The following is a 23660-nucleotide window of genomic DNA, read 5'->3' on the forward strand; positions in this document are numbered from 1 at the left end:
AGCGTAATTCGATAATATTCGAATAAGAATTTAGATAAATATTAATGTAATTTATTTTTTGCTTTCAATTCGCGAATCGGGTTATTCTTCGATAGAAAACTCCCGATATCTCTTCGCTCGCGACACGAATTTCGTACTGAACGTTATTCGAAGGTTACTCGTCACCGACAATTTTTTTTTTTTTTTAAAGAAGAATCGCATTGGTTAAGCAACGTGTACTTGGTTGAATATAATGAAAATTTAATTACTTCTGGAATATAGACAATGTAGGAATTTTTTTATTATAAATGTTGGATAACCGTGTTTCGTGCGAATATTTAATTGTATCGGTTTGACTGTCAAAGTGAATCGTCAGATCGGTGGAATAATTTAGCTCCCTTTAGTTCGGTAAGATCAGCTTCCCTCGGTCTGTTCAGGATGAATATTAATCGATTAACTTCCAATTAACAGGTTCCTCGATATCGCCACCTCCCGTTTACGTTCCTTCGCTATCCCTTTGAACGTGGAACGATACTCGAACGCGAGGTATTTCTTCAGGTCGAAATTTCAGCAACGAATACCTTTGCAAGATATTTCTAAATTACTCTTGGCAAATGCGGCCCTAATGTTCTACAATTTTGACTTGTAAATAGCTTTTCTTCGCAATCGTATTATAAGCCTTGCCAACGAGAATTTCACTTTGGTCGCTTCGATTTCTTTGTGTTTTGCACGGCAAACATTAATACGCGTAGATTAAAAAATTGCTAAAGAAATTAGTGCTAATGGAGATCCGTGAAAATATTTAGTCCAACGTGGTGTCTCTGTAGAATAAAATATTTGAGAAAGAGTTAACAGATACCGTGTATGAATTTGAATCGTTTCAATATCCACTAATATAATGTATTTCCGATGGCTATTTGATGATATTGGAATCGATTATTGAATCGGTGGTGGCGATCGATTTGTATTTCTTACGGATGAACGATTTTTCAGTCGAATTTCTGAGAATTTGTAAAGTTTACAAGTTTGACCGAAAAACGATACTCGCGTGGCTGGGACTAATTAATTTTTAAAAGATCTTGAACCTGAATCGACCGAGTTTCCTATCGTACCGTCTTTTAAAGGCGATGCTGTGTGCGTTTGCCGCGGCTCCGAGGGAACAATTTGCGTTACGTAATCTTTTCTACCGTGCGAGAGAACATACGTGGAAAAATTTTCAAGCCGGGCATAACCAAGCTCGTACCTACCTGTCGATTATTATTATCGTTTCTTTTTCTGCTGAAAAAACTGAAACCGACAACACTTAGCTCCAAAGCACAAGTTTATTTCGCACATTCAGGCATATTATATATTTAAATATACACGCCGTGGGTGTAAATTCAAGGTACAAGCGAAGAGGAGAGATTCTATGGCTCAAAATAAAACGAAAATCAAGAGTAACAAAATCACAGCGGAAGCTCTGTGTCGGTGGAAATCAAGCTTGAAAACTTGTCGCGTATGTAACAAATTCTTGGTCAGATAGGAGCGGACAATTGGCAGCAGATTTATTCTACGTGTGAAAATAAGCGGAAAACGCAGAATCAAATTTTTCCGCTCGAAGTCTCGTTCTCGAGCAAGCTGGATTTAAATGCGTTTACTTAAGAATTAACCCGATACAGTATACTCGACAAATTTTCAAACTCAATTCTCTCGGAAACTCGTTTTCAAATTTGATTCTCGCGAGAATGAAATTTCCAACGCAATTTTGTAATTCCTGATTTTCGTTTTACTTTCAGCCATAGAATTATAATTATTGAAATCGAAAATTTTGAATTCCTCACACATTTTTATAAACGTTTACGCCTAGAGGATATTTTAGTATATGAACGACGATAAATATTTAAAAGACTATAAAGAAAAATGAAGAAAATTTCATTATTTTCTGGATTATTCTCTATACGAACGATAATCGGTCAACTACGATATATTAATGTTTGAAACAAATTGTCTCAACAACGCACTGGGTGACATATAAATCACACATAAAAAAAAAAAAAAAAAGAAAAAAAATCTTCGAGATTGAGAAACTTCTATGAGCGAAAGTAGTTCAAGTATTCGCCAATTAGATAACGATTCGCAGAAACCGCAGTAACGAGTTGAAAAGCACGCGTGCAAGGGCGTTAATCGACACGGTCGAACACATTATCGCTAATGTCGGGGATTATGTAATTTTCCGTGTACCAGTTACAACCGCTTTAGCGAATCAGATATTCAATATTTCACGAAAATCACCGTCACACGCGATACGTTGCGCTTCGGTTTTCGGCGCGATTGCGGATACGTATACGATATACACACATATACACGTTCATATATATATATATAAAAAGCTACATCGGTGTATCGTTCGATATAGTTGGGAAATACGATCGGACAAGACTTTGTTAGTTTCTTCCGTTTCTTCTAAGCAGTTTTTCATGTCATCGGATAACATACTTATCGTTCCATTCTCCCGTCCCATAATTATCAGTCGTATTATTACATCGTTTGTTCTTGATCTCCAATCGTGATAATTCCAACAGATTTAAAATCAGTAATATAATTTTTATCTGATCGATGTCGCCACGCAGTGGTTCGACGAAAAATTAAAAATGACTGTGTCGTCATTTTGTTAGCAGAATATCGGAATATGTGGAAAAAGCGTTAGCTAATCAGCTTTTTACAAAACGTATTACTCACTGTTTCTTTAAAGCGCGAATTTTTACTTTCTTATTTATGAAACGATTGCGTAGTACTACAATATATAGTGTTAATATTCCAAAATTGCAACCATCGCAAAATAATGATATTTATTAAACGTTATCGTTGGTTGTCTACGTTAGGAGAAAGTAGCTTGTGTTTCTAAAATTTTGTTAGAGGATAAGAGTGGAATTCTAGTGGCGGTTCAGCGAAATCTTTCATCGTTTACGAAACACACGATTGTTCGCGTTCTGTGAAACGGAAAAGCGAGACGGAAGTAAGGAAGGGTTGGTGGGCTTTGAGTGGCTTGGTAATCTCGAAGGGCAGCCGCTGATGCGTTCTAATTGAACGTCCTAATTAAATCATCCTCGTGGATTGGGCTCACGGACCGTGTTTCACGGAATTAGGCAAAGAGAATTTCGACGCGTAAATCCAAGTGACGGTATTGAAGCGTCGTTAATTTATCGCCCTTTTCGTATTTTCCTAGCGATCATGGATATTGAAAATTCGCAATCGAATATCAGGCTAGTTAAAAAGATATCGGATGTTTGCAAAGTTTAGCTTCTTAAAGCGAAACGAGCGAATAAAACACGACAAAAGTATATTTTCGTTCGAATCGCATAATATACCAAATTAGAAAGATGTCGAAAATGATACGGTATCTTTTTGCAGCGTCCATCGTGGCGAATCTGGATCGTGAAAAAAGAATAATATCGATAGAGGTAGTTGCATCGTCCGCTATGCACTGAATATTTTTATAGCCCTATTTTCCGTTGGTTGCATCGTGTAACGGCCATGTAAATTCGTAAATTCCGACCCGTTTGCTCGAATGGCCACTTTAAAACGATGCACCGAAACTATAACGGTCTATCACGAGTATCTTTATACGTGTAATACATCATACTTGATACAGCTATCTGTAACCTCTCCATTCTTGTGCCGCCATCGTATTCTCGTCGTTTAAGTACACCCCGTTCCTCTCGGTAAGAGTTGTCGGAAATACGAGGACGAGAACGAGGAAATAGCAGAGATGTGGCGTAAATTGATCGGATAAAAGTGTTAATATTAACAAATAATCGGACCATCGGTGGAAGATGTTTCGGATCGAGATTGTTACGGTTCGCGTTTCTTCGTCGAAAAAGCAAGTCTTGGCAAAGTGGCTGAATTCTTGAAACGTCTATAATAACACACTGTTAGATACACGTATACGTTTAATACACTTTTGCGAGTATTTTCGTCAAGCTAACCTACTCGAAAGTTTCCTAGCCAAATTCAGTTTAACGCTTCCCAACGAAAGTACGATCGCACGTTTTCTATATATATTTTCTGCAATCGTATCTTTCACGCGTCAGAAGTATTACGTCTCACGTTAAACTAAAAATCGAATATCGATATCCAACAGTTATTAAGACTTTTCCCAAACACTGATAATAAATAAAGCGCCGATGCTTTTTTAGCAACTATATCGTTATAATTATACGAAGTATACGATCGTATACTTTGAGAATATAATTAAATTATGGAAAAGTATAGACATAACTTATTTTTTTTACGCTATAATCGTGTACCGAAACGTAAGAATTTCTTTCCGTTTTGTCTATCGTTGTCTTGAATTTCCAAACTACGTTCCTCGCACTCGGTGATAATCGACGAACGAACCTCGTAACAAATTAACTACAGGTACCGTTTCCATCGATGTTTCGTAACGATGAATTCCAAGTACCGCAAAAGGCAACAGCCGTTACAACTATTGCGAAGATCGAATTTGGCTTAGTATCCCTGATCCTTCGGGTGTCATTTAGCACGAAGAAACGCACGCTAGTTTCAGTTTCGAAGTTACTGGTAAAGTTTTGGCCACTGGAGGATTAAATTTTCACGCTGTCTGGATTATTATGCCTTCGCAGAGCGACGTTGCGCGTCCGACGAATACGAATATTTGTTGTTGGAAAATATAATTGGCGCAATTGAGTGCTTGGGAAACTCAAAGCGAAGCTGTTTGCGATCAAAAGGAGCGATTCGTCTTTTGTGCGCTAAATAAGACTATGGAAACTAGTTAACCAACGTGTATCGCCTTTTAATAATTCCTATTTTTAAAATATATCATATACTCTTGTATCACGATATAAGAATTATAATATAATGTCCTTTCAGGTTCGTTCAACATCATTTATCGTCGTGCAAAACTTACGTTCGTTATATTCGTAACGGACCCATGTTGATTAGATATACGTTACCCTTCTCGGTGAGTGTTACAAGCCTCTCGACTATCGAGCTCATTTTTCTTAACATGTTGCACATCTGTCAAAGGTAACGATAGGAAAGATCATACAGAATGTAATTCGTACGTATATAAAGAGTTAATTCAAACTTTAAAATGAAACGAACATCGTACATTGTAATAACTGAAAAGATTCAGTTGCAATAAAACTAATGGGAGACGAAGATACTTTGAAAAATAAAAGATCGAAAGAAATAAAACTCGATATACTTGATAATTAAAATTACGATTTACAAAGCCTCATTTTGTAGCGGAATGGGTTAATTGGTAGAAAAGTTGAATAACGAAACAGCACTCGTTATTCGTTTAATAACGGCATTTGAGATCGACGAAGGCCGACAAATTTAATTAAAAAATTCTACCGTAGACTCGTGGCAGCGAATTTTCTCGGATGAATATCGATTTCGCATGAAAGAACAAATTTTTCATGGAACGAGCAATAAAGATAGTCCACGGATCTTGATAACCTTTTTCTATCGAACTAATTCTACCGAAATATATGCGTGTATATATAAGCTTCCTTATACATATAAGATTTTCGTTACACAACAAAATTTGTAGCAAAGTGGTAATACTCTTACAGGTAATACCCTTGAAAATGACGAAAGTACATTTTCCATGACTAGATTTGCACGTAAATGGTCGACTTTATAAAAGCCAGGTCAATTTCACCACGAATTCGATCGTACAGCGAAAAACAGGGAACAAAGTGAATTACAGAAACGTTTTGTTCGAGTGTTTGTTAGGATCGTTCGTTGATGTTATTTCGTCGCGATGTGCAACGACGCGCCGCGCCGAGCTGTGTCGTCTCGTTTTAACGTCGAAGGACCACCCGTCGGCAGCCGGATGTTTTAAAGCGTTTCAGCTGGTCGCGAGGAATGGACAGCGCATTTTGCGGACCGGGCGTCTGGTTAAAGGGCCGAGTTATCGCGGCGAGCTGGCTGAAAACGAGTAATTAAAAGTGATAACGCTTTGTGCAGGCCGTTCTCGAAACATAACGTTCTTTTTACTACGAGGGATTAACCACGGGGAGACGCGAGCGTTAAAGCGGACCGCTGCTGAAAGCTGAGCGGTAGGGTTTACGCGTTTAACGTGACGTGGGAAAAAGTGGGGATGTCTGAAATTTGGTAAATTAAGGAAGTCGTCGTTGTGACGTTGAATGCCTGCATTAGCGAGACCGAGACAAATGAGCGGGGAAAACGCGATAAGAATGACCCGATCCGTAGTCAGGACTGCGAAAATTTAGAATGTAATCGTATCAAAATCGTAGTAACGACGATCGTGTGATTTACACGTTGAATCGTTCGAAATGTAAGAATGCACAAGATTCTATCAATTTTTCAACTCGATCGAATCTTCGTATTAGATTACATTTTTTTTAACGATACGAATTTCCATTGTAATTGTATTCTCTCTCTCTTTCTTTCCTTTTTTTTTTTTTTTTCGTTTACTCGATTCGACGATAATAGCGCCGTTAATTGCAGAGAACGCAATTACTATGTGTAATATATTACAGAAAATAGGTAAAATTCAATGAATAGGTATATAAATAGTCGATTGACGAATTAGCTGGTTGCTAAGAAAAAGCCTGCAAACCAAAAGATTAAAGGTGATTTTTCTATTATGAAAAAATATCTAAAAGCCAAGTAGAACGTAAAGAGAAATATATGTAAAATCTAAAGAGTAGAACGTGCCCTCTGCATAGGATATCCAGCTGGGTTGCCTAGTTTTACCTTCCGCAAATACGCGTATCAAATTCGCCAGTGTAAAATTCTCGTTCCGCGAACTTTAGCGCTTAACCACTCGCGCTATTCGACTATATTCCCTCTTTTTCCCCCCTCTGTTTCATACTCTCGCTCCTACACACTATGCTGCGTGTAATCTCTCCGCGACAATGCATGCATATCCTCTTGCGCACGGGAATATCGTTCCGCGACATCAAAGGGAACGAAGAAGAAGAAAAAAGAATGAAAGCGGATGAGAGGTCGTCGGGCTTATCTGAAAAACCGGTGAAAATTGCTGCCCTCCTCTCTCCATTTGTAACGGCAGAATTGAACGTCACCGAGCAAGAATGCCGGGGGTCACGGACTCGAAAAAGCGACGCTAAACAGAGTGATAAGAAGAGAAATAGGAAGAGGAGAAACGTAGAAGGCACTGTTGGTTCAACGACTTTCGCGTTGCTTCTTCAATTCCGTAGTGCATTGCAGACGATTATTCGATTAACGAGAAAGAACCTGCAAGCACCGCGGGAGTGAGGCGGCCTCGCGTCTGATCGACGTTTACTTCGAAGGCCAACGACGGACGAATCACACGGAAGACGACGACGAAGAAGAGGAGAGGATCGAAGGAAGAGAAGAATCAATCGGTAACAGCTTAGGAGCGGTACTTGTCTTTTGAGAAGAATTCGGCTTGCACAAGATATTACAGAGAAACGAATCTCTTTATATCGTATGCGTGTAAGGGGTAGCATGTAACCGAAATCACTGTGACAAGTTTAGCGAAAAGTTCAGGCGAATACCGCGTGATTCGTAACGATGTTTTCACGCGCATTACAATTGTAAATACTTAAAAAAGATGCGAATACTACGTGAAATGTTGCGACACCGATTATCGGTAAATAATAATCGCAGTTTTAAACCGAAAAGGAGGGAAAATTTTTGTCCACAAAGCAATTTGTTATTTCCATTGGTTGGAAAACGTCACATTTCCTCGAGATTCATTCGCTTTTGAAAGGATGCGGTCGGATAAAATCGAGCGGACGTGCATGGAAGAGGTCAGAAGTCGGGAGAATTAATTCTTCTTGGAAAGCTCTTTTCTTCTCCCATCCCCCATTCCCCGCTCTTCTTCCTTCTTTTTTGCTTTCTTTCTATTCCCTTTTCCTGACTGGATTTCTTTTTTTACAATACCGTGAAAGGTAATGAAGAGAGCCCAAGGTGATCTACGTTTCCCCCCGAATCGTCTCTCCTTTGGGATATTTTTAAATTCTAGCTGCACCTCCACTTCTGGTAACGACTTCAAGATCTCTCGTTAAGATCTCAAGACGGTTGGAAATTCCCCGACCGCAAGTTTCGTTCGGTCGATGGATGCTAATCGTACGTTCGACTTTTCTACGTTCTGGATTTCGCGTCGCGAAATTTCCAACAAATTCAATGCAAAATATCGTTTAATTAGAACTTTTATACAACATAAATAAATATAATACTATATCCTTATTTTATTGGTTTTTGCGACTTTAACAAGACTCAAGAAAAAAAGGTCAACGATTTATTGTAATCCGATTTATAGATAAAAAGATTCAAGGACACGAATGCAACAAACTTGTACCTCGAATACATATACTTTATTAAGTGCCAAAAGTATTTATCATTAGTTACGCTTTTAAATTATATCTAAATTATATTTCGCTAATGTAATATACGACAGATACACTGATACGAACGCGTAGTCAGGATCGCAATCATATAATTAACAATTATATCAGTTATACGGTTAATTGCTTTGTTGTGTAACGATACAATCGGTAATTATACTATATTATTATGTTATTATACTATATTATGCCCGGGTCTCACTGCGAGTGGAGACCCACCCTATCCGCGACCCATCCACCCTCCTTTTGCGCAAAAAAATCTACAGTCGAGTAAATACTCCTTTTGGTGCGTGTTTGCGCAACGTTCGAAACAAACAGCGAGCTTTAATAAGAAAAACCGACGCGAAAACTAGAAACCTGGTTAGGATACGTGGAAACCTAAAATCTGAAAATTAAATTAAATCTTAATCCAATCGTAATTCTATACGGGGCATTGTTTTATATATATGTATGTGCATTAAAATTTTTAACTTTTTTTATCGCAAAAGAGAAAACTTATCGCGATTAAAAATTACAATGATTAATTACAATCAAGAGTCGAGCAAAAAGGACAAGAGAATAAGATGAAATATGTGCCATATAGAATTAACTACTGCATAATATATACATTGTACAATGTCACATACTTTTACTGCGATGTCATGCTTTTACTACCATGCCATACTTCTTACTACCGTGTCAACCTATTTGCTACCTACACCTTATCTACTTACTTGGATTACAACCTCAAGGTAGCCAACCTAACCATAAATCGCACCTACGTAAAAATCTAAATATCTGTCCACTCTATCTACGTAATAATCTAAATGTGATAAAAGGAGAGAGAAGGGATATCGTATGGAGTACGAGTCTTTTTCGTTCTGACGCCTCAAAAGACCCTGAAACAAATTCAATTTGCGAAAGGTTGGTAAAATACTATAAAAAAAATGTATAATTACCTCCTGACTGGTAAGGCGCAAACGTTATTTCGTAACATTTAGCTCTTTTCTTTTGTTCACCTCCTTTATATGAATTATAAATGAATATATTCAAACGAAATAATCAAATATGTAGCAGAAATGTATTTTCTGTAAATTGATAAATCTGAAACAGACTCATTTATTGGAGTAGTACTTGAAAAAAAAAAAAAAAAAAAGAAGAACAGATATCTTTGAAAGGAGAATATTTCATAGATGAAAAATAAAGTACTAATTAGCAATTATATTAAATTACTCTTGATTAAATTTTAGCAAAAATAGAGAATCATTTGTATCTTTTTAATAGAAACTAGGAAAATTGAAAGCAAGAATTCCAAGTAAATGAACTTTGAGTAATTGAATTTAAATTGAATTAAAACTTGAAAATTTCATTTGAAATAACTAAGATAAGAGAAAACCCGATTACTATAAAATTGCTTGCTTTGTCTTTTAACTTTTAACGGTATCTGTCGTTATTTTCTACAACAACATAGTGACTCGCAACATAGCGAACCGAAAGATATGCGCATAAGTCATTTTTTGCAGAATTTTTGCTAGAAACGCGACGATGATCGCGAATCAATTTTTGTTTCATGCAAATGAAGCTCGAATATTTATAAAATTCTATATTACTGTTAAAACGTGGAAAATATCGCGGTCGAAAAGATTTAAAAAAATAATTCAAGCCTCCGTAGCAACATTAAGATATTTCGTTATAATATTTTGTTACGCATGAAAACGCTCATTCGTAATATAGTTCTGTATTTTAGCAGTCATGGTAACGTTAGCGCTAACAAAGAAATATGTCTTATACAGCAGTATTTTCAGTAATAAACGTAGTAAAAAGTGACGCTGAAAAAAAGAAGCGAAGCAGTAATCAGAAGGGCTACTAAAATTCGATCGTCTTCCACTCTATATAAACGCGAATAACAAACCGCGAGCGGAACGTAATATTCTTTTTGTTTTGCAACGCTAATTGGCAATATTTATGAAACAGAAAAATCTCAAAATTAAACGCGGAGAGTGCTTCGCTATATCCGCAATATCAATTAATTTATCATCTACGAAAATACCGGTAACAGTATCGTTTAAAATAAATAGACGATCGAAGAAAAATTGAAACAAAAATTTCAGAAAATCGCTTAATTTCATTACCTTAATGTTCAATGAATCGTTAAATAAATGTGTATTAATTAAACGATATTAATAACGAGATATAAACGATAGCAACGATAGTGATGATAGTAACGAGGAGCCGACGACACCGATAGAATAGAATACGTTACAAACCTGAAGCAACGCGATCCACGTTGTCGGTACGAAAGGAGACGACTGAATGACTTCTCGTGTCTTAGTTTCGCTGAGCAACTTTCAAAGTGGTAGTGGAAGGGGGGGGGAGGGGCGCACGAGCCGGTAGCACAAACAGGTACACGGATTAACGATCTAAACAAAAAAATGTATACGTTTAAAATATAAACAAAGCATGTATACAAGCAATATCTACACAATGATCACATCGATCTTTATAAACATGGTGAAATAATTCGTAGCCTTACTGGCAGCATTCGGTATCGAAGACATTGTCTTTGTCTAACTTGGAACGAAAGAAAACAAAGCTGCTGACCCTGTATACGGAATTTCGCGTCTTGCGAAAGGAACGAGGGACGAGTCGTTGTACTAAACTGTTTTAAACGTTCTTTTTTCGCCACGTGAAACTTTTGAAAATATCGGAAACCTATAAACTCCGAGATGCCTGATATAATTATAATATTAAGTTTCGTTGATCCGTCGAGTATCCTTACGTTATGGAAATCAAGCTCCAAAAAGTCTTGAGAAACAACGTTTAACATCCACACATCGCATCGATTCAGATAACATGGCGCATCTGGTAAAATTTCGATTCGCAAACACAGTGGAGGATTTTATGCGCGATCAGATGTACCGAACCGCGATAAGGGTAGATTAGGCGGTCCAGATGTCGGAGGTAATGCAAAATATCGGATCACCCGTAAATTTATCCAAGATACGATCTCTGGTTTACCGGATAGAGGATACGTTGATAGTAGCTCGGTTTAGTCACCTATCCGTCCGGTCTGGCACGATAGCGCAGTGTCATGTCAGATTTTGCAACAGGTGGACGTCTCGTCTTGTCCGCCATCGGTTATAGCGCCACGTAGGAGCGTTGCGGCTCGTTCATGGACAATTATGCGATTTCATGAATCGTGAACGCGCTGATTCGTCCTCAGGGAGTGGAGTGAGCGTAACTTGGACCGTGGAGTAACGATATAATACAAAGTTCTCCGGCCTATTCCCTCCGCCGTTTATGAACGTAAATGGTAATCAGCCTTCATAAAAAATCGATTTTTCTGGCAAACCTGATTGTTTCAAAGGGACCTTTCGTTTTCAGACGTGTACAATATGTTTATACGGGTCGAGGATATAGGCAGCGTTATCCACGTTTTCACGTTTAGATCGTTGCGCAGAAAAAATCAACGCGCCTGGAACGTATCGGGGAAGATCCGTTTTATTAGATCTAAATACCGTCGAGATACTGCGCGGACGAGCTTTTATTTTCAAATTTGAAGACAGCCAAAGGATTTTTAATGATAATAACGTATGCTCGCTACTCATTTTTGATATTTTATGTACCTTTGTATCTTTGCAGATTTTTATACGTTTTTGCAGATCTATTCATTAGTTGTCGCGAATACCGCGTTGAATTTATTTCTAATTATTTTCATAATCCAAACAACGATTCCTTCAATACCAATATCCAATGGTTTACTCTATGACGCAAACAGGGAAGAATAATGTACATACTTTAAACTCGTACCTTATGTATTACGCCTTTGCTATGATAGCGATACGACTGAAAAACTTTAGTTTGTCAAAAGATGTAAAGCTCGTTCGAGAAACATGTTTTCCGAGTTGCCTTTTTTATGGTAAAGCGCGATATATCTGTAGTAAAAATGTGTTATTTTTACGCGTGAAAATAAAATTGTATGCACAGAAGGAGATATTACCTTAAGAAAGTGTCTGAAAATAACGATACAAATGATCATCTTACTTGCGTTAACGTTCATACGGTGTTTCAGCAGCACGTAGAATTATATTTTCTACAATTTTCAATCGATGTATGTACGACGACATGTTCGATAACTTGTTCGTACGTAGCGCTCCATAATGGTTTTCTAGCACTGTCCATTTATAAATTGAAAAGCCGGACAATATTTGGTTGCTCGTGATTCGTTACGAGAGCGAAGAAACTCTGTACGTTATTCGCAATTGCACCTGAGTGCTTGACTTGCTTTTAACTTAATTGCTCGACTGTATTTTCTAAATTAAAGTTGTTGTTGCACCTTTACGCTAACCGTTATTAAAGACTTTACAGGAAACTACCACGCGACAAGCTACTTCTTTTCTACGATGTGCTACATGCTTAAATCTTGCTTCGCTCGTCCTCTTTCTCGTCCTTTTACCCCAGAAAGTATATGCAAATTTTGTTATTCGACGCTTATCGCGAAACGTGCAGATTATATTTTAATTTTATGGTAAAGTTTTAAAGTTTGTTTTAAGCCGCGTTCGTTTTTAAATTGTTTGAAATTATTGTGTTTGCAATTTACGAAAGTAAATAATTTAGACGATAAACGAAACATTTTTACACGTTTTAATCTTTTCTATTCGAAGATGTCCGTTATCCACTTTCGATAATAATAAACAAATAATAATAACAATAAATGTAAAAGGTATACGTTAAAAGCATTGAATTTTTGTCGCGAAAATTATTAGTAATATACAGTAGGTAATTACTGCAAATGACTTTTGCTTAATTATGAAAAATCGTGAAAGATATAGAGGAAAGAAACGAAATAAGCGCGACAATGAAAAACGATTTATAAATTGTTTCATTCTCGCTTCCTGCTCTTCGGACAGTGGATTATTTCGAAACTGGGAATGGAATTTTTACATAATTAATAATCGAATGCGTGAAATATTAGTTTGTGGGATTACTAAATTATTCAAAAATCAATATTCCACAGCACCGATAAATATGGATTTCATCGATGAATATTGATTTGATAAATTACAATGTTACCATTGAATATTAACAGTAGCCAATGAATATCGATGATTTAAATATCCACTGAATGACAAAAATGTACGTGCCCAATGTGCAACACTGGGCTTCTAAAAACTTTTGTCGAGGTGTTTCAGTTCCGAAATCTTTCGGTGATTATCATATATCATATATCATATATCTGCGAAAAAATTCGAACAAATGAAAATAATAATCGACAATTAAATACCGCTCGGAGATTATACAGTGATAAAAATTACAATTAACGCTCCACCGAAGTTAATTATATTTTCTACTATGATGTTTGCATACTATTTGCGCGCATGCGTATAGAATAGCGAATATCGAACATCAAATATCCATATACGTATACGAATACACGTGGCTGCATTACCACGTGAATATCAATTCTTAGTGCTATCGATGAATATCGATTCCCGCGTCTACGTTGTTCGTTCGTTGAATGCTGCAGTTTCCCAACAAGACCTTACTAGACAGCGTCTGTATGGTACTCTGGCGGCTTCGTAAATTTCACGCAGACGGTAGTGATAATAACGTTGATAATAACACTAACAATAGCGATATTCAAATACTCTATTCTATCGCATAGTATAGTCTTAAGTATAGAATAGTTGTAAGCTCGTTACATGGAAGTAATATAACACGGGCAACTATGATTCCACGATATTGTTTTATTCTAACGTCGAATAACAGCAGTTTGTGAAAGGTTTAACGAATGAAATTAAAACGCTATGATCAGGTCAATGTTGCAAATCGATTCGTTCGCCGCGCTTTCGTTTGACGTTTAAAAATTTTTATCGACGATGGATGTACGCCTCTGTACCTCCATCGAATTTAATCAGGTTTTATTTCGTCGAAAAATATCGGATCAGGAAAAGCTAGGAAAAATTTCGTCTGATCGGGCAGTTGCGTTATTTTTATTTCACGTTTAAACACAGACCCGGCCGTGGAAACGGAAAAAATTGCGAAACTGAAAGCGCACGGGAAAAATGCTTCTCGTTTACGTACGTTCCCTTTTCCCGTGTTCGAATTAAAAAAAAAAAAAAAAAAAACAAAAGTATTAATCATGGAAAAATTGTACAATAATGGAATTACCGATATACGTATATACCTACGCACGAATCTTTATCATACGATGGATTGATTTCTTCATATTTTTAATCAGTTTCACAACCTACGGTATTTTACGTACTTATTTTATTTTCTCGTAATAATATTTGCAAAAAGGAAAGGCAACGTTCATGTAAAAAACTTGCGACGTACAGAATAATTATCCCTGTAAGTTTGCAGTATTTCTCATTTTAATCTTTTCTCTCCAATTTTGTTACAGCGTCCAACATTTGACGAATAACCAGAAATTCTTGTAGCCGTAGATAAAGCGATTAACGATAACGATCCAACGTTGCAGGTAGTACCCCAGACTTATTACCAGCCCTTCTTCTAATTCACGGTGATTCCTATTCATGGGGCGCTGGAAATTCCTTCGACGGCACTGCGTTGGCTGCTTATGGTCGTCTTATCGTCGTTTCTATTAATTTTCGTCTTGGTGTACTCGGTAAGTTTCTCTTCACTTTGTTAACTAAAATATTTTTCCTCTCGTTTCATTACGTTTTAACGCACCTAATCCGTTAACCGAATAATTTTCTAATCTGTCAACCACGCGTGTACAAATTTTTACAAAAGCGATATAATTGGAGTCGGATGGATTTTAATTCTCGCATCCGTAAGAACGATAGAACACATTTTTAGTAACGATGTATCAAGAGGCAGAGAAATTATGTGAAAATAAAACACTTACGGCTTATTGAAACGAAACTGCAGTTAGTGCCTGATTAAACAAAGTTCTATCGAACGTGAACTTGTGTTATTAACGAATTCCAGTTATGTATATATATATGAACTGTTCATCCTTCGACGAATTCAAATAAGCGAACCTCTACCGTATCGAATGGTTCGAAAAGTTGGTAAAGAAATTTGAAAACTTTTATAGAATTGGCATTTTATCGAATAAAATATGCATAGTTTTTCGGTAGCTTCTTACCGGGTGTATCACCATCTATTGGGTAATCTTACGATTAAAAGATTTTCGTAAAGACAGTATCGGACCATGGTTTATTACATCTCATCTGGGAATCCAATACTTTTTACCGGCGAATACTGTTTTCGTCGATAGACGATATTCGTCACGTAGCGACGATATTTAATCACGCCCCTTCGCTCGTCGGAACACGCGTCGAACAATAAAGTAATTTTTCGCAAAAAACGCTCTACGAACGTACGCGTTCAGTTTTAATTTTGCAAATTTCACGGACGACTTTAAATCATAAAGAGGTTTCCTTTTAGGACGATAATATACGGAAAATAAAAGATAGGTTTTTAATAAACGTATAAAGGAACCACGTTACTATGCCTCCGTGATTTAGGCAAACAGATTTTTAATTTCGTGCTTCGCGAAGCATTCTCCCCTATTTTTATTTTTATTACTTTTATGCTTGAATTATTAATGGTAAATAGGAACGTGTATACGATCAGATTGATACACGGTAATATTGATATTTTTATTTTTATTTTGTTATACGATGATATTTTACGTCGTTTTAATGTTCATAATAATATCTTTTTACTACACGAGTTATTATTTAATTACTGTCAATTTCTAGTTACTCGAAAACGAAGCTTCGTTTTTTTAAGTAATTTCTCGTTTTGTTTCGGTTCCGCCATCAACGGATCATTTTTACATCGTGTAACTTTAGCGAACTGAATATTACTTGTCACGACATCGAGGAATTTGAAAATGCATAAAAGCGGGATTACAATCGCGCATAGCGTTGCGACTCTCTACGAATAAAGTCTTGGAAGTTCTCGCTCGTTACGGTTGATCTTGTTCCTCACCTTTTGCTGAAAGTACGGCGTTCTCGTTTGTCTTATTTCCTTCTACTTCGAGTACCGGCAACTGGACTTCTTTCCCAACTTATATTAAATCCGTAACGATGCTTTTAACTTGGAAGTCGGTCAGTGGCCAGTATATGTTTTCGGGCTGAAATCGCTAATCGATGCGGAACAACTTCTTCGTATTCTTCCTCTGGAAAAAATACTGAATAGAGTAAAGAAAAAAAGAATTGCCAGTTGGAATAATAGCTTTTTCAAACTTGCTTTTCCAAGTCTCATATCGGACAATGGTAGTTTACTCCGATAGCACGCTCTTTCTCAACCATGTCGTATTTACACCAGAAATCCATTGTATTTGTACAACTGAAAATTAATCCTTAGTCGTACAAAATCTATAATTCGGTTCGTTTAACTCTTTTGCTCTTCTTGGGACAAACATGTTATATTATGTATATATAATGTTAAAAAATGAATCGGTGATCCTAGACCAATCTGTTTCAAAGACTATACGTCCGAAAATTCGAATATCGCTTTAACCAAGATAACGTAGCTCGCAGATTTTTCACCATGGTTTGAAGGGATCAAAAAGAGAAAAGCGCTCGGCGTTGATGCAATCTGAAGTTCCCTTTGGCCGTTATTCAAGGGGAAAATTGCTCGATGAAATATTCGCAAGATGATTAACCAACGGTTAAGCCGACCAGCTTCGAGGACCTGGTCGTCCTGCTTGTCGGAGGAACTACGTTTACACCGTATCTACGCATCTCAAACTGAAAAATTGCACGATAGAATCGCCATCGTGATACGTTGCGTGGCTTTTTAACGATCGATGAAAATTCTCTTTGAGACGAGACGAAAGAGAACAATCGCGCGAGTGGGATTATCTCTTCGGAATAGATTAGGCCGGAGTCATTGTAACTAATCAGAATTTATTCCTATTATTATTATGCTGCAACGAAAAAATGCAAGCTCGTTTCTTACTCCGAGATACATACGCGTACGTCTTTTATGGACGTTCGACGAACAGTATTGGTTAAAGCCTTCTTGAAGCTATTTATATGCTGGCAAAATACTATAGCTCGTTGCTATCGAGGACGAAGACGAAACGCCGAAATAACAGAGACGCGAAAAAAGAAAAAGAAGAAAAAACTGACCTGCTTCGAGGCAGATTCTTGTACGGGCTAAACGACAACTCGAATAGTACTTATACGGCCATTCAACGCAGCAAATGAACCCTCGAATACGAAATTAAACGCGAAATGAGACAGAAGGGATGGCGGATGCTCGGTTTCAAACGGACGACAGAGAGGGAAGGATCTGTTGAATGTTTGAACTCGATTCTACGGTGATCTTATTCGGTAGTATTTTGGATGCGCGAGTTCAAGTAGCGCGCCAGTTTCCCTGATTAGTCGTTGTTAAGGAGTTCGATAACGAGTTTTCGCTTGTTACAAATCCACAGAAGCGCAGGAAATTGCAAATGTTGCGTGAGATGAGTGAACGTTGGACTTAAAGTTAGGAAGTATCACGCATATGACAGATGACAAAATATTCCAAACGTTATCGAAAGAAAACTCGAAATTAATCGTAATTAACTCGTCTACCATAGAGCATTTCAAGGCTGTGGAGAGATCTCAGTACACGTTCATCGATTACCGGATCGAAGGATCCTTTTTTGTTTAGAGAATTCGCGAAATAAAGAGGACCGTCGGTAGGAAAACGACGCCCTTGCTACGAGTGCAAAACCCAAAGGCCGTGGAACAAAGGGGCAAAGAAAACAAAGGAAATATAACGACAATAAAAACACTCTCCGGCGATAAGGCGAGATTCAAACGTGAAACAGCTCCCTCTATAAGCCCTCTAAAGCCCTTATCACTCTGCCTCTCTCTCTCTCTCTCTCCTTTCCCTTTTCCCTCTTTCTCTACGATTTTAAAGACCTCTTTGAATTTCGCGGGACACGACAGCAACGATCAAGGATTTCCCAGCTAAATCGACGCCGTAACGTCGAATTGTAAAGTGTTCTCTAGCAGGGCGATTGGCTCGTAATCGCAAATTGCCGATGGAATTTTTAATTAAGCAAGGGCCGAAAAAATTGCGCTTGAAAACAGTTTAGCACTCGCGAGGAAGGAGGCTGCTCGAAAGAGCCGGTAGAATTTAGATTGCTGCGAAAACGATAAAAAAGAAAGAGAGAGAGAGAGAGAGAGGAGGAAAAAGGCGCATTTTTATTCGACAACCATAATTCTGGCCCTCCTGCTCGCCTCTTCTTTTATCCGTTGCTCACGATCGACGTTGGTGGTTTTTGTTTTAAAATACCAAGTTTCCGGGATAAAAGAATAATCAACGAGCGGCAGTTGAATAGGAACGGTGCTGCTATCGGTATCGGACTGCCATAGGACGGGGCGACGGAGCGACGGAACACAAGAGAATCGTCGCTCCTGTCTCAACTCCGTGGAAGCATTCCGCGCGCGAAATCGCGCTCTCGTTCGATCTCGTCCGTGGCTGGAAACCGTAACTTTGGTTTCTTGCTTTCCCTACGCTCTTTCTAGTCGGCTGATCCTAACTCGTGTCGTAATTCATCGTTCGACCTGGTCGACAGGGTTAAAATTTCCTTCAACCTTTTTAAAATCTGAACTTTTAATGATATCGTTACTGATAATTTCTGATAGCACGATCAAATGTTTCAAAAGATGCGTCGCTTTCTTACATTTCTAAGCAATGTTTTATCTGTTATTGGAGCGATCAACGAGAATATTAAAAGCAGGATTTCCAACAACGTACGGTGAATCGAAAGCCCTCGCTCATTGTTACTTTCTACTTTTACTCGTCGCTTGTCGAATGTAATTGACCGATTGCGATGGTGGGATAGCGAACGTCGACACTTGGCAGATAGGCGTGCTATAAATTCAGGATAAATCGAGCAGAATGTCGCCCATTCAGGACAACTCGTTCCCGTGGTACAATAGGTGGTTGTTCGGTGTAGCGGAGTGCGAGCCGTGCACGTGCACAATTCGCTACTATCTATTCGCTGACGCGCCAGTAGACGGTCGTAGAAGGAATTTCAAATTTTTGCGTGTTTCCGAGATTTCCTATGCGATAACGAAATGCAGCAAATCGAACGAATATCCAGAAAATATAGTACTGTCTTCGTTCGCTCTGAAATTTCTCCAACTCTGTTCGCCGGACGAAAGAACGTGGTAATTTTTCCAACGAGAACCATCTCGCTAAGGATTTGTACGTTGGTTCTGTGCACTTGCGTTCCGATTAATTAGCGTAATATACAGGTGTCGGTGGTTTCGTGGATTCGATATCTTCGAGATCGTTGAATTATCAAAATTTGTGAAACCAATCAACGGTTACATCTTCTTCTGCTAGAAATATGTATCGCCGATGAAAGTACGACGTATTGGTTGATCTTCGAACGATTTAATCAACGATCGAATAATAGGGATCGCTCTCGGTAAACGATACAAAGTTCGATTATAACGAAAATATAATTTCCCCGATTCTCGCACGCAGTCAACTGCAACTCTCGACTCGCAGCTGTTTCGTTTGTTAGAATTGGAAGCGTCTCTCTGTATATTTCGCTTGCTGTTAAACCGAAACAATGGCGCCCACGGCGTTACCCGATATGTCGCCGTCGCGTCGATCGATTCCAATTTCTTCCTGTTTCTTTTCCGACCTGTTTTCCACTCTCGTTTCGATCACGAGACCCGTTAAATTTCCACCTGCACGCGTATCGCAGTCTGTCTCGCGTCGTCGCGAACAGAGCTCGACCTTTATCGAGCGTTTAGCGTTGTAAGTTGGAGCACCGATAAGGACGACTACGGGGATGCGCGTGGAACTAAAGTAAAGTAAAGTAAAGTAAAGCGAAGGAGAAAAAGATCACGAACGATCGTAATTACAAGTTGTCGTTCGATCTAGATATATCGTTCTGCTTTATCGACTAACGGTTTCGTTTAAACACGAATGTTCATACATGGCGCGGTTTGATACAACGAACAATAGATAATAAAATAAAGAATCGTTCGTGCGCAAATTTTGATAAAATACGCAGGGGTATATAACGTAATTTTATAGGATATAACGTGGAATGATGTTATCGTAAGCAAGTTTCGAGCGGAGAAAATTGCTGAAAAGTGGAAGATTCTTCAAAAATTTGTTACTTATAACGAGATATGAAAAAATTGATACACCTTTAATACCACAAGTTAATATCGCTTCGTTAAAAAGTGGTTTGTACATAATCGTTGGCTTTCTAAACCTAAATTACCATTAAAGTAGCTACCTAACGTTCGTCATTTTTGCGCAAGTCTATCAAAGTCGAGTCAAAGACGAAGCTATTGAAATTGAAATCGACTGGTCGAATTGATCGCACTGTTAAATCGTAAATCACAGCTGGCATTAAATCTTGACGAGAACTTGTTCTCGCTGAAAGCCGAAATCGAACAATCGGCCGAGCAAAACCTTGGATGGTGAAGTCTAGTTTTCTTGTCACGTCGACTCGCGCCGGTATTGAACTCTGCAACACGACTGATAAAATCGTATACAATCGCGCGCGACGCGTTGAATAGCTGCACTCCATGAATCTACTAGGTAAATGAATTGATAGTCTAGAGTTTGGCATCTGATTTTACTGGGAGAGCAGTTTCGGTTCAAAATGTCTGCTCTACGTAATATTATATTCCGTTTAACGGCGTTTAGAATACCGTTTAAAACGTAATAGTAATTTCAATAATAAGCTTTAAAAATATCAGTTATCGTGGCACGTGGTACACGCGAGATCACAAAAGTACGCCGACCAACGTAAATTCACGATATCTCGAGTAAAAAATATAGCAATTTTCCTGCGGGAAATCGAAAGAGCAAATCGATGCTTACACAGCTCGACGAATTTGATCTCGTTTTCTTTTCTCGCGTATTACATCCGATTAAATAACGGTTCTATCGTCGAGTATAACAACGCAGCCTTTAATATTTTGAGCAAATCGATCAAAGATGTCAGCGATTTTGTGGAGGAAACGGAGAAGCGATCGTTGACCGAATCGCGACGAGGTGAAAATTTGCATTTTAATTGGAAAGTTCCCGTACAAGCAATTCGGGATTCGACCACCAAGTACGTGGAGCAATATCCTTCGCGTAGCTTCCCGCCAGCAAGTTTCTGATTACTCTCTGAATAACCTTGAACCGGCGGTTTCGAACTCGAGTCGAACCTAATGAAACGAGCGATAAGCTTTGAGTAATTACGGAAGCGGCGGTATAACATTGTTAGGGTAAATGCTAAAGGTAATCAGTACTCTGGATCTCCGTCGTGGTCATAATTAAACCAATCGAGCTGCAGTATCGCGTATTTGCGTAAATTAGACGTTCATCGACTCACCGCATTTACTTTGAAAACGATTGCTTTATACTTTTATACCTTTATAACTTTATACCTGAAACAGATGAATAGCAAACGTTGATCCTATTACCATCTTCTGTTTGAAATTTCTACTTACTATTTTATATTGTAATTAACCTAAATAATTCGTACGTAGGAGATATAAATTTCCAAAATTCTTAAATATTTAAAAGATCACAAGATGCGAATTTCTAATTAAACACGAGTATCGAAAATACTCAATTTCGGTAATATTTTAGCTAACGTAGACAGTTAGATTACTCTTTAAGGTTTAATTCGATACGAATACGTTAATAGAAGCTCGAGATGGTTAATAAAAGGCTTTTCAGCCATTTCATAAATTTCATGTTAAATGTGTTTCGTGCGAGATTATTGCAACGTAAAGATATTATGCGAGTCCTAATGTAGGCCTTAACGCGAGTGCATTTCGTAATATTAAATTCTAGTCTGGTCCCGAGTGTTTTTCCAAGTTTATGACGCGTTAATTGCACTTAAGAAATACGCAGAAGACAACTCTGCGTTTCAGCTTCTAATTACAATTTGCAATTCCCATTTAAACACGCGAAATAGCAGTAGCAGTTTATTGCCTCCCCTTTGGTGTTACAAGACTTGCTCGTTACATCTCAACTACGCTTTAACACGGCTCCGTATAAAAGAATCGTGCCTTATAACACACTTATGTGTGTGCGTGTGTGTGTGAAAGAATATTATAAATAAGTTACGACATTACGATGTAACTATAATCTTCTTCTTTTCTATTTTACCGGGATTATACTTCTTGTAATTTTCGATACATATTTTTATATTATACAACGTACTTTAGCCTGTAATTATGTTATAAATTAAGTTGAACATAAATAACTAGCATAAACTTTTACGTAATAACGCAATATAAAGTTTAATAAAACACGTTATTTTCTGTCCAAATGTTATATCTGTCGTATTAATCGCTACGATTATTCTTTTCGAAACACACTCGGCAGATTTAACGTACCTATCGGACTACGTGTCACGTAATCATGGTAATTCTGGATTTGAGCACAAAAAAGTAGTCAAAATATTGGCAAAGTGCAAGAGTAGAGAGTTCGGAATTCATTTTCATCGAGATACAGTATCGTGTATACAGTATCGAGGGTATCGTGTCGCTGTAAGTTGGTTAGATTAGTTCCAGTCTATCTATTTGCTAAAGGTTTGCACATGTGTGGTACAGGAGTACGGAAAGTGCGAGCGAGGAACATCGTAGAATAGAACCCTTAAACCTCTTAGGTAGCGAGTGTACGATATATCTATAGACGCTGTATCGTATACACGAACGATCGATCGACGTACACACTGTGTTTTGTCGAGAAGGTAAAGTATGTTTCTTAACCGAAGAACGTCGAAAAAACTTTGTTACGATGATAAAATTTGTAGTCACGGTATTTTTGACAATTACGTATATTTTATAAAATTACGATCGACATTTTTAATTAAATTCGATACATTCGGTTTCATGTCCGTTCTGCTTGTCATTCGTCTTAATAGAAATGCAAGTTCTTCTTCATCTTCGCTGTTCTTCAAAATCGCAAGTACGTACGTCACCGTTTTTAGTGCCGATTTATAATTCGGACAAATTACGACGCCATTTAGTTAGAATTGTTCTATAATATGAACAAATGTTGACGCAGTACAGATTCATTTACCAAATTAATTAGTAGGAGTAACGGTATATGAAAATAAGCAATATAGGATATTTGAGTCAACTTTTATATATTATGGAATTTATACTATAAATCGGATTTTCCATTATAAATTGCCATCAATGATATTACACAAGAAAACGAACCAAATATATTGAAAAAATCAATAAATGTCTCGTCCTGCGGACTGGGTACGTTCTCCTCTCGTGGTTGTAAATCTCAGATTAATTACGTTGGTCAACAATTACTTCACGATTATTTGCTCGCGAGATTAATACCAGGCAACCGTTCTTCCAGAAG

The 23660-nt window shown here is 37.8% G+C and overlaps 1 protein-coding gene and 1 long non-coding RNA gene across 2 annotated transcripts in view; one reads left to right on the forward strand and one right to left on the reverse strand.

Annotated features, from left to right (window-relative positions):
- LOC139988172 (neuroligin-1) overlaps window positions 1-23660 on the forward strand; it is a 50499-nt gene that overhangs the window by 13924 nt on the left and 12915 nt on the right. Inside the window, exon 3 of the mRNA XM_072005275.1 lies at window positions 14809-14955. Coding sequence (XP_071861376.1) covers window positions 14809-14955 — 147 coding nt within the window. The remainder of the gene's footprint in view (window positions 1-14808; window positions 14956-23660) is intronic.
- On the reverse strand, window positions 9283-16688 carry LOC139988178 (uncharacterized). The gene is made up of 3 exons (XR_011800051.1): window positions 16293-16688; window positions 10592-10744; window positions 9283-9346 (listed from the first exon to the last, which is right to left on the reverse strand). It is a non-coding gene; the product is annotated as an uncharacterized lncRNA (long non-coding RNA).

Source organism: Bombus fervidus, chromosome 6 (assembly GCF_041682495.2).
Source record: "Bombus fervidus isolate BK054 chromosome 6, iyBomFerv1, whole genome shotgun sequence".
Taxonomy (NCBI): Eukaryota; Metazoa; Arthropoda; class Insecta; order Hymenoptera; family Apidae; genus Bombus; species Bombus fervidus.